The 14,728-nt window shown below is 40.0% G+C and overlaps 1 protein-coding gene and 1 non-coding gene across 3 annotated transcripts in view; both read right to left on the bottom strand.

Annotated features, from left to right (window-relative positions):
• Positions 1 to 6,618: 6,618 nt before the first annotated feature.
• RNF149 (ring finger protein 149) overlaps positions 6,619 to 14,728 on the bottom strand; it is a 38,373-nt gene continuing 30,263 nt past the window's right edge. The window contains exons 7-9 of one of the 2 annotated variants that reach the window (XM_030570149.1): positions 12,098 to 14,064; positions 9,439 to 9,492; positions 6,619 to 7,587 (exon numbers count right to left, since the gene is read on the bottom strand). In XM_030570149.1, the coding sequence (XP_030426009.1) occupies positions 14,006 to 14,064 (59 nt within the window). In that variant the 3' untranslated portion in view covers positions 6,619 to 7,587; positions 9,439 to 9,492; positions 12,098 to 14,005. The remainder of the gene's footprint in view (positions 7,588 to 9,438; positions 9,493 to 12,097; positions 14,065 to 14,728) is intronic. The other variant, XM_030570140.1, reaches the window with a different exon arrangement.
• LOC115644631 lies at positions 10,411 to 10,524 on the bottom strand. The gene has a single exon (XR_003998566.1). It is a non-coding gene; the product is annotated as a small nucleolar RNA SNORD89 (small nucleolar RNA).

Here is a 14,728-nt window from a genome sequence, read left to right as displayed (position 1 = left end):
TGAGGAAGCAGGTTCTAAGAGTTCCAGTGTTAGAGTGTATGGCAGTGCCACAGACTGGTCCTATGGGAACCCTAAAAGCCTGTGCTGAGGGAGTTTAACAATTTCTTCAGATGTGGGGTTGTACTAGAGGCACATCCCTGTGGTACTGTGCTCCTTGATGACTTGCTTGGTGTTGCTTTCAGCAGCTCCTGATCCAGGGGATTCTCCTCTCTTTTATGGTACTGGGAAGGTGACTGCTTCCTGGCAACTGATCTATCGCAGCATTGCTTAATTCGGTGGGCAGCAGGAGTAACTGACTGCTCCAACAGATGAGAACTCGAAGAATAGTGCCTGATGGAGGGTAAAGAGACTGGTTACCTCCAGTCTGAGGCACTGATGGCTGAGTTCTAATTAATGATCCAGAGGACCCCCCAATCTTGGCCTCTGTCTTCTCTTAAGTGTGGGTGCACTTTTAAAAACTCCTGCAGCACATAGTGCATTTTGATGGACTAAATGCTGCTCATAAACAAAACAGATTATGTCCAGCTGAGAGTGGGAAATGCTCTAACAATATACATAACAAATATGGATCTGGCAAAGAGTGAAAACTACTTCAATCCTAAACTAAAACCATTTTTTAAAAACAGGCTAACAGTTTAAACAAGGAAACTAATTTACACAGGAAAACTTTGGCTGAGGAGGATGCTGCGCAATTCTGACTATGCCAAAGGGCAATTAGTGTGACTAGTCACCCCCTAAAGTTCCTTCTATCACTTTATGCCCTTTGGAAAGGGGGCATGAGGACAGGACTGCATGCAGGACCCTTCCTACTGGACAGTGCTTTTGAAACTTCTGAATCTATGCAAGGGGGACAACTAGACTGAGTGACAGCCCCATGCATAAAAATACAAAAGTGGGTGTGGCCTCTTCCCTATGGCTGAAGATGTAGATAGCTGTCACGATTGCTACCATTTTTGGATGCGTGGGGATCACTGCATGAACCATGACTGAGGATTTAATACTATACATTTAAATATTGACAAGGTGTGTAAAATGTTACTGTGAATTTGCCACATGGAATCCCAGAAATTCTTTCCTTACTGAAATAGTTCAGTATGTGAGGTATCAAAACAGGATACTATCAGGATTTCTGATGTGAAACTCCCTACTGTGCTGCAGCCTAGCACCTGGCATTTTATTTTGTCCCTCTCCAGCTACCTGCCTGTTGCTCCCCACTTTTTCCTCTTCCCCCCCAACATTAAAAAGGTTGTAGAGCAGTTTTTAAACTAGGAGATGGGGGAAAGCCCACTGCTGCAGAGGAGCATGTGGATCGGACACAGACTTCTCTTAGGGGAGAGTCTGATGATAGGGAATTTCCAGGTTATTGTCAGGAACAGAGGACGGAAGAGGATAATGTAAGGGCCAGATCAGATGATAAACAGTCACATAAAAAAGAATCTGGCACATCAGAAAAGGGCAGATAAACAAACAGGGACAAGTTTCTAAAGTGCTTGTACACAAATGCTAAAGTCTAAATAAGATGGGTGAACTAGAGTGCCTTGTGATAAAGGAGGATATTGATATAATAGGCATCACAGAAACTTGGTGGACTGAGGACAATCAATGGGACACAGTCATTCCAGGGTACAAAATATATCGGAAGGACAGAACAGGTCGTGTAGGGGGAGGAGTGGCACTATATGTGAAAGAAAATGTAGATTCAAATGAAGTAAAAATCTTAAGCAAATCCACGTTCCATAGAATTGCTATGGATAGAAATTTCATGCTCTAATATAACATTAGGGATCTATTATTGACCACCTGACCAGGACAGTAATAGTGATGAAATACTAAGGGAAACTAGAGAGGCTATCAAAATTAATAACCCAATAATAGTGGGGGATTTCAATTATCCCCATATTGACTGGGAACATTTCACTTCAGGACGAAATGCAAAGACAAAATTTCTCAATACTTTAAATGACTGCTTCATGGAGCAGCTGGTACGGGAACCCACAAGGGGAGAGGCAACTCTAGATTTAATCCCGAGTGGAGCGCAGGAGCTGGTACAAGAGGTAACTATAGCCAGACCGCTTGGAAATAGTGACCATAATACAACAGCATTCAACATCCCTGTGGGGGGAAGAACACCAACAGCCCAACACTGTGGCATTTAATTTCAAAAGAGGGAACTATACAAAAATGAGGGGGTTAGTTAAACAAAAGTTAAAAGGTACAGTGACTAAAGTGGAATCCCTGCAAGCTGCATGGCTGCTTTTTAAAGACACCATAATAGAGGCCCAACTTCAATGTACACCCCAAATTAAGAAACACAGTAAAAACTAAAAAGAGCCATCGTGGCTTAACAACCATGTAAAAGCAGCAGTGAGAAATAAAAAGACTTCCTTTAAAAAGTGGAAGTCAAATCCTAGTGAGGTAAATAGAAAGGAGCACAAACACTGCCAACTTAAGTGCAAGAGTGTAATAAGAAAAGCCGAAGAGGAGTTTCAGGAAGGGCTAGCCAAAAATTCGAAAGATGGTAATAAAATGTTTAAGTACATCAGAAGCAGGAAGCCTGCTAAACCAGTGGGGCCCCTTGACGATCAAGATACAAAAGGAGCGTTTAAAAACGATAAAGTCATTGTGGAGAAACTAAATGGATTCTTTGCTTCAGTCTTCATGGCTGAGGATGTTAGGGAGATTCCCAAACCTGAGCTGGCTTTTGTAGGTGACAAATCTGAGGAACTGTCACAGATTGAAGTGTCACTAGAGGAGGTTTTGGAATTAATTGATAAACTCAACATTAACAAGTCACTGGGACCGGATGGCATTCACCCAAGAGATCTGAAAGAACTCAAATGTGAAGGTGCGGAACTATTAACTAAGGTTTGTAACCTGTCCTTTAAATCGGCTTAGATACCCAGTGACTGGAAGTTAGCTAATGTAACCCCAATATTTAAAAAGGGCTCTAGAAGTGATTCCGGCAATTACAGACCGGTAAGTCTGTCAGTACTGGTCAAATTAGTCGAAACAATAGTTAAGAATAAAATTGTCAGACACATAGAAAAACAAACTGTTGAGCAATAGTCAACATGGTTTCTGTAAAAGGGAAATCGTGTCTTACTAATCTATTACAGTTCTTTGAAGGGGTCAACAAACATGTGGACAAGGGGGATCCAGTGGACATAGCGTACTTAGATTTCCAGAAAGCCTTTGATAAGGTCCCTCACCAAAGGCTCTTACGTAAATTAAGCTGTCATGGGATAAAAGGGAAGGTCCTTTCATGGATTGAGAACTGGTTAAAAGACAGGGAACAAAGGGCAGGAATTAATGGTAAATTCTCAGAATGAAGAGGGGTAACTAGTGGTGTTCCCCAAGGGTCAGTCCTAGGACCAATCCTATTCAATTTATTCATAAATGATCTGGAGAAAGGGGTAAACAGTGAGGTGGCAAAGTTTGCAGATGATACTAAACTACTCAAGATAGTTAAGACCAGAGCAGATTGTGAAGAACTTCAAAAAGATCTCACAAAACTAAGTGATTGGGCAACAAAATGGCAAATGAAATTTAATATGGATAAATGTAAAGTAATGCACACTGGAAAAAATAACCTCAACTATACATATAATATGATGAGGGCTAATTTTGCTACAACTAGTCAGGAAAAAGATCTTGGAGTTATCATAGATAGTTCTCTGAAGATGTCCGTGCAGAGGCAGTCAAAAAAGCAAACAGGATGTTAGGAATAATTAAAAAGGGGATAGAGAATATCTTATTGCCCTTATATAAATCCATGGTATGCCCACATCTCAAATACTGTGTACAGATGTGGTCTCCTCACCTCAAAAAAGATATTCTAGCACTAGAAAAGAATCAGAAAAGGGCAACTAAAATGATTAGGAGTTTGGAGAGGGTCCCAAATGAGGAAAGATTAAAGAGGCTAGGTTTCTTCAGCTTGGAAAAGAGGAGACTAAGGGGGAGATATGATAGAGGTATATAAAATCATGAGTGATGTTGAGAAAGTGGCTAAGGAAAAGTTATTTGCTTATTCCCATAATACAGAACTAGGGGTCACCAAATGAAATTAATAGGCAGCAGGTTTAAAACAAATAAAAGGACATTCTTCTTCACGCAGCGCACAGTCAACTTGTGGAACTCCTTACCTGAGGAGGTTGTGAAGGCTAGGACTGTAACAGTGTTTAAAAGAGAACTGGATGAATTCATGGTGGTGAAGTCCATAAATGGCTATTAGCCAGGATGGGTAAGGAATGATGTCCCTAGCCTCTGTTCATCAGAGGATGGAGATGGATGGCAGGAGAGAGATCACTTGATCACTGCCTGTTAGCTTCACTCCCTCTAGGGCACCTGGCATTGGCCAGTTGGTAAACAGATACTGGGCTAGATGGACCTTTGGTCTGACCTAGTATGGCCGTTCTTATGTTAACAAAAAGTTGAACTACAGTGCTTGCTTGCCCCAGTTCCTTGGAGTCAGAGCTGAAGTCTAGCTGCAAGCAGGGCACAAAGGGGACAGACCAATAAAACAACTCATCAGGTCAGCCAGGGAGCTGAGCTACTGAAACTGATTAACTTCTCCTTCCCCAAGTGCCAGGGGTTTCTGCTGGGCTGCCTGGACAACCTCAGCCTGCAGAGAGCATAGCAGAAGAGCTCATAATGATCTGGTGAATTTTACATTAGAAATTTTCAACTCAGAATCTTAGCTGTATCTGCTTGAGGATGAGTGAGAAGGAGGGATAGTCTATGGTGATGGAATAAATTAATATTGCTGGAGGCTTTGAGTTGATAATGCAAAAATGTGCTGCAGAGTACAGAGGGCCCTGATTATAGGCTAGTGCTTTCCAGCTCCTGTAGGCATGAGGTTGAAACATTTGTAGCATAAACAGGGTTGCTTAAATTGCACATAGGAAGTAGTTCTCTATAGTAACATGCCACTTCAGTAAGGGGAGGCTTAGAAGCCTATTACATTTGAAAAGCAGCTGAATTCACCAAAACACCATTACACTAGAGGGACCTTCTGCGTGCTCCACCTCAGAAAGGGCTACCCATGTAACAGCATAGGCAAAGCAAGCTAAACGCAAAGTTTATTAAGAGGACCCCCCCATCTGAATTTTTTTTTAATTGCAAGGATTACAGGCATCATGAAAGCTTCCTCAAATTTTTAATGCAGCCCTCTCAAGATGACTAGAACAATGTTGCTATAGTAGTCCCCATAAGGCTTTATGGAGTGTGTGTGCTTATAAATGTATGTATCCTGTAACTGGAATAGGGTTTTGCTACATATGCCATGTAACATATCTATGTAAAGGTTATGAGCTATTGGTTATGTTCATTCTAGTTGTATGCAGGTAGCACTTGTGTGTTCAAAGTTATGAACATTGGCTGTATAATTGCTTGATTTCTAAGCACATTTGGTCACTTCTTGAGAAAGGAATGTGCAAGTTAGTGCTCACTCAGGAAGCACTTAACAGACAAGAACTTGGAAGACTCCAATCCACATAAGTCTACTTGAGAATGTTCAAAGTAGCATGTGGCTAATGGCTGCTACCTGCAAGTCCTGAGTCATGCGTGGGCTTGTGACTTGCCCACGCGATTCCAAATCGCCATTTTGTGACTGGATTCTACATAGGGAGAGGGAGGGATGTCTACCCAGAGGAGAAAGTCTATTTAAACTCCTGGGACACCCCTCCATTCGGTCGTCAGCTGGCTAAGGAGGGAGCCTCTCCATGCCCCCCCGGATACTTGAAAGAAACTGGAACAAAGGACAGTAAGTACAGGGGGTGAGAGTGATTGCTGGACCCAGGCTAAAAGGAGATGAGCCTGTAAATGGGAGTTTTTTGGAACTGGTGAGGAACTCATCTGTATTTAGTTTGATTAGACAGATTTGCACATTTTATTTTATTTTGCTTGGTGACTTACTTTGTTCTGTCTGTTACTACTTGGAACTACTTAACTCCTACTTTTGTATTTAATAAAATCACTTTTTACTTATTAATTTAGTATGTATTAAACATGGGGGAGCAAACACCTGTGCATCTCTCAGTGTTAGAGGGCAAACTTTTTTTTATACAGGGTAAAACAGATTTATCGGGGTTTAGACCCTATTGGGAGTTGGGCATCTGGGTATTAAGACAGACACACTTCTGTTCGCTGCTTTCAGGTAAACCTACAGTCCTGGGGCAAGTACTTCTGACCCTGGCTCTTTGTTGGAGCAGATGAGAGTGTCTGGCTCAGCAAGACAGGGTGCTGGGGTCCCGAGCTGGCAGGGAAAACAGGAGCAGAGGTAGTCTGGGCACATCAGTTGGCAGCTCCCAGAGGGGTTTCTGTGATCCAACCCATCACACACAACTATGGGGGAGAGGCCACATAGGACTTGGATCTGGCTTGTTCTTCTGGGGAGGGGAGTGTCCTGTAACTCTCAGCTAGGATCAGAACCCAGATTTAAGGATGAAAGACTAGTACACCTCTGTGTTCCTACCAATGGGTAAAAACCCCAAGTTTTTCTAGTACTGCATTCAATGTTGAAACGCCTTCTTTCCTAAAGCTGTGAAAGATCCAGTTGCAGGTGAAGCAAATGAAAAGCTAGCTGGTAGAATAATAAAATAAGAAAGCTGTCACGTTTTCTAATACCATTACATTTAATAGGCCCATACGACTTATGGGATTTCTTAGGTTTTTTTAAACCAATAAATACACAATACATAACATTGATTTCTTTAATTCAACATTCTTAAATAGTTTAAAGTATACAATGAAAAAAGTTTAATGTGCTGAATCCAATCAATGCAACCAGTTCATTAAAAAGTTAGCACTAAGGTTGCCATTATCAAAGTCAAACAGTTTGATTGTGAGTAGTAGTATACTCATTCTGGTTTTGCTCAACATTAAATCAAGTTTGAACAAGTTATTTCTGTGGATTTGCTTAAGCATTAGATCAATGCAATCCCAAAGCTGCCTCTGTAGTTGCCAATCAAAGGCAAAGCCAAAGTCCCACCAGTGGGGTCAAAGCTGTAACACATATTTCCCTGTTAAGTTTTTAATGTGTTCAATTTAAACACCAGATGATCCCACTTGCTGACTGAAAGAACAAGAAGCCTTCAAATATTAATGGTAACTCAGTGAGCAAGTTCAAGTGGCAATTATGTGCAGATTGTCTTTCACCAGAAACATCAAACTTAACTGAATTAAGTTTGACTTAGAGCTTTAGGAAAAAAACTAAAGCTCTCATGACTACTTACTGAATTAATGAAATACGATAGGAGTTCCAGTTTCAGACTGAAATATATTCAGTAATTAAATATGCAGCAATACCACACTGTGGATGGAATACAATATAGGTGATATACCTACTAAATTAGATCCCTGTCCAATTAGAGTATAGGTGGATTTGTTAAGTTTGTTGAATTCCCTTACACAGATACATGCAAGCAATCACAAAGACATCCTACTTTAAACAATCTCAGGTCAAAATTTTGCCACATGACAAGTTATCCAAGACTAGAGTTCAGTATCCAATTTGAATACATGAAAACATTAACTTGACTTATGTGCATCTTTTCTAGTTCCAGGTCCAGAATTGTCACACCATGTCACCTGTATGAAAGAGAAGAGACTATTCAGTAAATAGCACAAAGAAGAGAGTCCTGTTAAGAATGTAATTTAGAATTTGTTATTTTGGTGCAGTGTTGGAAGTTGTAGAACTGATGAAAGGGAAGAGACTGCTAGTTGTGGCTGAAGTCAGACAATGGAAAAATAGCACTTGTTCATTCAGCTGCTGGACACCACATCTCATCTATACAGCAGCACCTGCCAAATTCCATCATACTGCTAGGTTAAATATCTACTAGGAGCACTGTCATTTTCTCTGAAGTTAAACTCCAGTTGCTCACTCTGTTCCTTAGGGGCATAAGGGCTGATCTGATGCTCCCCTACTGGATAACCTCATGTCTTCCACCAAGAAGTAGTTCTGCATTAAATAGCACATGATGTTGAAAATCACTGATGAAAGCTATACACAAACTCCACAATGAAGTCACTGCCCTTATGATCTGCACCACAATTTTCTAATTTTATCAAATGCTGTGGAGTGGTTCTAAAGTGCTGGCAGTAGGGCATGTTTATTGTTCTTTGTAGCCTGTACCATATTTGGGATTAGTTTCCACAAACTGAATATGTCAGCCTTAATTTATTGTACGTATAGTCTCAAAATTGCTAGCATTGTTAATAGTAAACTTATCAAAACTCTCCTCTAGGGAAAAGAAGCCTGCTTTGGGGTTATATAACCATCCTAACCAGCAAGGACAAAGCATCTGACTGCAGCCGTAATATAAAAATCACTAACACTGCTTTCTAAACAGTCTCAACACCCCTATAAGGCACAATTGTTCCATTTTACAGATGGAGAAAGTGAGGCAGAGAAGTCATAGTAAACTGGTAGGAGGTCAGATAAACGAACTTTCACACCACACAATTAACTACAATATAATAGAGGCCAAGAGGTTAGAAGGATTAAAAATGGGATCTGATATGTATAAATATGCAAGAATTATAGTAGTAAGTTAAAAAAATAAAAGGGGTGTGAAAGGGATATAAAATCTTCATGGTGCAAGGTTTTACACAACCGCTAGCCTTTGGTGGGTTAACAGGAAACTTTCCCAGGTGACAGGTTATCCCATAACTATTACAGGGTTTTTGGTACCTTCTCTCAAGCATATAATATTGGGCTCACGGATTCCTAAAATCAGGCCAGAATAGACCAGTACCATTCTAGTCTGACTTCTTGCTTCACACAGGATAAAGAACTTCATCAAATCCATAACTTCTAATAGAACTATAGCATACCTTTTAGAAACATAACCAGTCTTGACTCCCCCATGTAGGTACTTGTAGACCATGATCAATTTATCTCAACCTTCTCTTGGATAAACTAAATATACTAAGAGTAAAGAAGCTCAATTTAAAAGGCATGGTTTTCCAGACATTAGATCTTTTTATAGCTCTTTTCTGAAGGCTTTCCAATTTGTCAGCACCCTTTTTGCAGTGTTGACACCAGAACTGGACACAGTATCCCAATAATTCTCACTAATGCCAGATACTGAGACAATACCACCTCCCCACTCCTACTTGTTTCTCTAAAAGATAGGAATTACCTTGGAAGTTCTGTAGCCTGTGTTATACAGAAGCTCAAACTAGATAATGATCCATTCTGGCCTTGGAATCTATCAATCTACTTGATATGTATCAGTTTATATGCCCAAGAATCATGTTTATCTTTTTAGGTACAACATCACAGTGGGAGCTCATCTACCTTGTTTCCACAAATCTTTTCCAGAGTCATTACTTTCAAGGATATAGTCAAATATTTTAAGTGTAACATACATCTAGGAACAAATAATGTATGTTGCATATGGCTGTATTAAAAACATTCAAATAAGCACATCTTACCATGTGATCCACATCTGTATAATGGCCAGTTACCACTCCACCAATTTGTGTCACCTGAAAATTTTACCAGTAATGATTTTATATTTTCTTCCTGATCACTGAAAGATACTGAATATCATGGGACAGTGAACATACTCCTGTGGGATCTCATTAAAAAAAAGTCCCATTGGGTGACTATTCTCCATTTACATTTTTTCTTCCATTTTCAGTTAATGAATTTTTAATTCATATAATATGAGCCGTTGAATTTGATTAGTACTTTTAAAAAAATCAGTATGTCATACAGGACTAAGTCAAACACCTTACAGAAGACTAAGTATATTTTCTCTGTTATCTTTATCAAGCAAATCTGGAATCTTATTAAAAAAAGATACCAAGTTGTCTTAACAAAACCTGTTTTCCATAAAAGTCTTTGACTGGAATTAGTTACACTGCCATCTTTACATTCTTTACTGATTGTGTCCCATACCAGCATTTCCTTGATATTGTCTGGGACTGATGTCAGGCTAACCTGCCTACAATTTCCCAGGTTCTCATTTACCCTTTTTAAAATATTAGCACACTTTCTCTCTCATCCTCTTTCTCTCTGATCCAATATGGCAGTTCCTAGGTTCTGGATAGGCAAGATCTGTCTCAGCTATCCGTATCTCTCTCAGTTAATTCTAAAACAGCTTAGCCCATTTATGTAGAACAGTGGTTTTCAACTGTTTTCATTTGCGAACCCTTAAAATTTCAAATGGAGGGATGGACCCCTTCGGAAATCTTGGTCTACAGCCCCAGGGTCTGCAAACCACAGGTTGAAAGCCACTGATCTAGAGGTCACCTTATATAGTAACACTAGACTGGTTATTGACTTAGGACAAGGTAAAAAAGGTATTTCAGGAGGTTTGACAGTCTTTTGCTACCATTTGAAATCCAGAGAGGGTTTCTTCCTCCACCTGTGTTTCTCCATCTACCTCTAGAAAAGCAGTTACTGAGGTCAGACTAATAATTCGCTTCAGGAGACTTTGTCATTGTGCTTCCAAAGAGAGCAAACTGCTTATGGAGACACTGCAATTCGGCCTTTTATTGTCATCATTCCTCAGCAACACAGAAGTCCTTACAAAGCTTGGTATATCAAAAGAGGAGGAGGATACCTTATGATTGCATCGTATGATAGTAGTTATTACTATAAATCCTAAATCAGTTTATATATATTTAAGAAGCTATGAGAGACACCATAACTATTCCCACAGAAGCTGTGGATTCTCAGCACCTTTGAACAAGGTATCAAGCTGGGCACTCAACTATTGGGTTGCACAACATTTATGGACATTTCTGAAAATCTGTCTGCAAGTGACTTGGCCATGGTTTCAAAAAGTCAGTGGTGGAGCTAAAGACTATGCCAGGAATCCTTGTTACCAGGTCCAGGGTCTACAAGACAACTCTTCTAAATCAGTCAAATTTAATATTTTTAAACAGCTTCTCAATGGTTGGCTGGCCCTTGAAGGGGAGTCAGGGCCATCTTATCTGTGACAGGCTCCTGTAAGAGAAGTCAACCCACACCCACCAGGACATAATTAAATCTAAGATGGCTGGTTGGTAGCTAATTAGCCTGATAAAGGGTTACCAGGGCTCAGCTGTGGGGTCGGGGGGTGTTCTAGAAACAGGAAGCTCCTGAGGAAATATGCTCCCAGGAGAGCTCACCAGAGCAAGGAGTCTAGAAGGTGTGCTCCTAGAGACAAGGAGCTCCCAAACAGTGGCAGGAAGCCCAGCTTGTCAGGAACTAAACACTGCCCCAGAGAAGAGCTGCAGTTGACATATCTCTGCAGACCCTCGGCTCTGGGAAAGGATTCTCCTCAGATAGTGGCACTAGGCCTGATTCCAGGGAAGAGACCTGTGCTGAGAGAACTCTGCTTGTACAGGGCCTGGATGGAAGCAAGCACTGGATCCAGGATGAAATGGATAAACTAAGACTGACCATTTCCCAGTTAAGACTGATGAAGGTTTGCCTGTAATGTCATTGGGCCTCAGAACTTACTGATGACACATTAGGGGAAACTGAGCCAGGGATAGTCTGGACCACCATGCTTGGCCAGCACAGGGTGCTCCAGTGCAGGTATGCTGTGAGACAGCTTTATAATCTTCCTCTGAAAATTTTATAAGCAAATATGTAGATTCTTTAACTTCCTTTGCCACATTTCTCTCCAATCTTACATTCTGTTCTTAAAGTAAGGAGACAATCTATTCATCCCTTTTCACTTTTTAATGGTTTATATAAGGCCCTACTCAATTCAGGATATTCTAGAAATTGCAGATCCCGGAATATTACATTTCCACCTAAACTTTCTCAGCTGTGCGGCTGACAGACAGCAGGGGATCCCAGCTGCCCAAAGGGCTCCTGCTGTCAGCCATGCACATTAATGATTGTAATACAGTTGCAGCAAAATGTCTGGTTATCAAAAAAATTAGCAGTTCTTGTGTTTATATTGTTCCAGCAAATTTCTTTTCTTAAATAGGTCTTCTCTGGATTTTCCAAATTACCACAACTGAAAAAGGGCCATTATTACTTTTCTGTGATTTTCTACTTCTTGTCTGCAACTCAGCTGCAATTATTGGACAATCATCTCACAATTCAAGTAGTGCCTTACTTATATATAGAAGAAGTTGTACTACTCACCACAATGCTCCCTCCAATGTGGATTCCATGTCTTGCTGATATCTGCAACATCATCTGGAGACTCCCAATGTCTATGATAACTTCCTACAGGCTCCTGACTAACGAGCTGGAGTTGTGACCCTCTTGACATTTATCCACCAAGAACGTTTAACTTTGTGTTAAGGAAGAGGGAGAAGACTCAGTTCTATATGAAAGAGTAAATTAAAAAGGCAGTCCTGGAAGTAGAGATGAACCTGCTCTGGAGGCATACTGGTTCCTATGCATCAAAATTGTTTGGAGATGGGGATGTCATATTAAATACTCCACTTCCCTGTGTGCTTCTCATCAGATAGAGGCATCACAAAAGTTGCACCTGCTGGTGAAATGAGAGAACTATGCCCTGACAATTATTCCATGAAATTTAACCAGGGGGCACTCCTACTGGGAAAGAAAGAGGCAGAACTTAAGTTATCACTACTAAGGATATTTTGAAAAACACAAATATTTGATGAACTGTTTGGTAAAGTAAATGCTCAATTTTTTTCCCAGTTTAAAACCCCTTCATTTCTGAAACATTCATTCTAAAATAAAATTACTGCTTCAATTGAAGCACAATACAAATTAGAAAAGGATTGCATATTTTCATTTTCTTAAAAACACTTCAAATACACATTGTTTTAGAAACAAAGTGCAATTCAACAAATGTCTGGCTACCTTACAAAATGTCTGAGGATGTACCATATACATTCATTTGTGACATGGCAGTATTAAAAGCCTAAGAATTCAACACTATTAAAATGTACACAGTACTGTAAATATACATAGTTCTTTAAGGAAATGCTAAATTGTTTTGTATACTATCTATCATATGTAACTATGTGAACAGGAGGTCAAAAAGAAGCAGGGGTTGATATTTCATCTCTGATGCTTTGGGTTTAATAAGTGCTTTTTTTACAAAAACCAAAACCAACTATAAGGCACAATACTGCTAATCTAGCAAAGGAAAAAAATCTAATGACAACCCCAGTCAAAGTCATAATGGGAAATAAACTAGGAAATTCCTTTTGGCTATGGGACAAAAGTGAAGACCCCTAGCTTCATAAAAAGATCTTAAGAAGGGATCCCAACTTGTGCACATGGAAATGGGGGCAAGAGTGTAAGAGGGAAGTCTAAAACAGAAATAAATTCCCTAGCCATAATAGCCCTTTTCTACTCTGTTTTACTGAGTTAAACACTGAGAAGGAGGTAACTGACATGAATGCTAGATAAGTCAACACGCACATGTTAAAACTATCCAGCAAAGACACTGAAGTCCACTGTTCCTGGGAGAAGTTAACGAGATGGAAAAATTTAAGTATTCGGCTCTGAGTTGGAAAACACTAAGAACCAATGATATTAAGAAAGTTGCCATCAATTATTTTTCATCCAGTGGTGAGAAGAATGGAAGATGCCATGTAATATCAAAGGCATTTGATATTTTCACAATCTACTTGCATGCTTCTTAAACATCCAGCTCCAGTTACAGCAAAAAAAAATTTTTTTTTTAAGTACGGTTTAATAAAATGTAGTGCTGTAAATGCTTTCGGCTTTAAACGTAAACACAGTGTAACCAACATTAATCCATTCAACTTTTTATATTCTGTTCTCTCATCCTAGTCTACATCTTTGTTACAGCCCTCTGGAACACACAGACATTGTAATGATTCTTATATCAGAGGTATTGCATCTTTCATAGGATCAGATAGACCAGTTTTAAAAAATCCTCTTTATACAAAATTCTTAGATATTAGCCCTTTTGGAACATGAACTAGAAAAGTTCTCAGGATAAAATAAATTACATTGTTATTTTTCCATCAACTAGGCAAAAGTTCATACTAATTAAATAAAAAGTTCTTTAAGCAGTCTAATCAGAGTCTTCCATGAAGTTCTTCAGCGGGAATTTCCATTAGACAGATGTTCTCCATGCCGACTATCACTGCCATCCATGTCTAAAAATTGGGAGTTACAAGAAGTAAATCATAATTTGTTAAATCAGTTATTTAAATATTAACATGGTAAGCTATTATTACATTTGCTGACGTTAGCCCATAGAGAAATAACTTGGAGACAAGTTCTACAGTCAGTCATGCAAAATTCCCTTTGATTTCAATGGCAAAGCAAAATAGTGCACAGGAAATGAAGGTTACTTGTGGATGTTGCGCCACCTGGTGGCACCCAATGGTAGAACCTTCTTCAAGCAGGGTCCATTAGGAGAGCATGTGCACGCCTCCTCTCATCTCCCCTTTAAGTATTCGGATTGTGTGGCAAAATACAGGGAGGGTGCACTGTACCTTCTACCACCTCAGTTCCTTCCACCAGTAACTGAGAGAGACCGTAACAGGACTGAGATGGGGGGAAGTGTGCAGGAAAAAACAGTTACTAACCTTCTGTAACTTGTTTTTCAAGATGTGTTGCACATGTCCATTCCACTCTAGGGTGTGCATGCCCCAAGCAGAGTTGCTGGAAAAGTTTCCTCCGTGGTATCCATTGTGGCAGCTCAAGCCTGCGTGCCTGTAGTGCCAGTATAAAATGCCCAGCCCCCTCAGTTAGTTGTTTCCAGAGAACTCTGATGTAGGAGAGCAGGTTATGGAATGGACATGTGTAACATTCTGA

This window comes from Gopherus evgoodei, chromosome 1 (genome assembly GCF_007399415.2).
Source record: "Gopherus evgoodei ecotype Sinaloan lineage chromosome 1, rGopEvg1_v1.p, whole genome shotgun sequence".
NCBI classification, from domain to species: Eukaryota; Metazoa; Chordata; order Testudines; family Testudinidae; genus Gopherus; species Gopherus evgoodei.
This window is presented reverse-complemented; position numbering and strand designations above follow the sequence as displayed.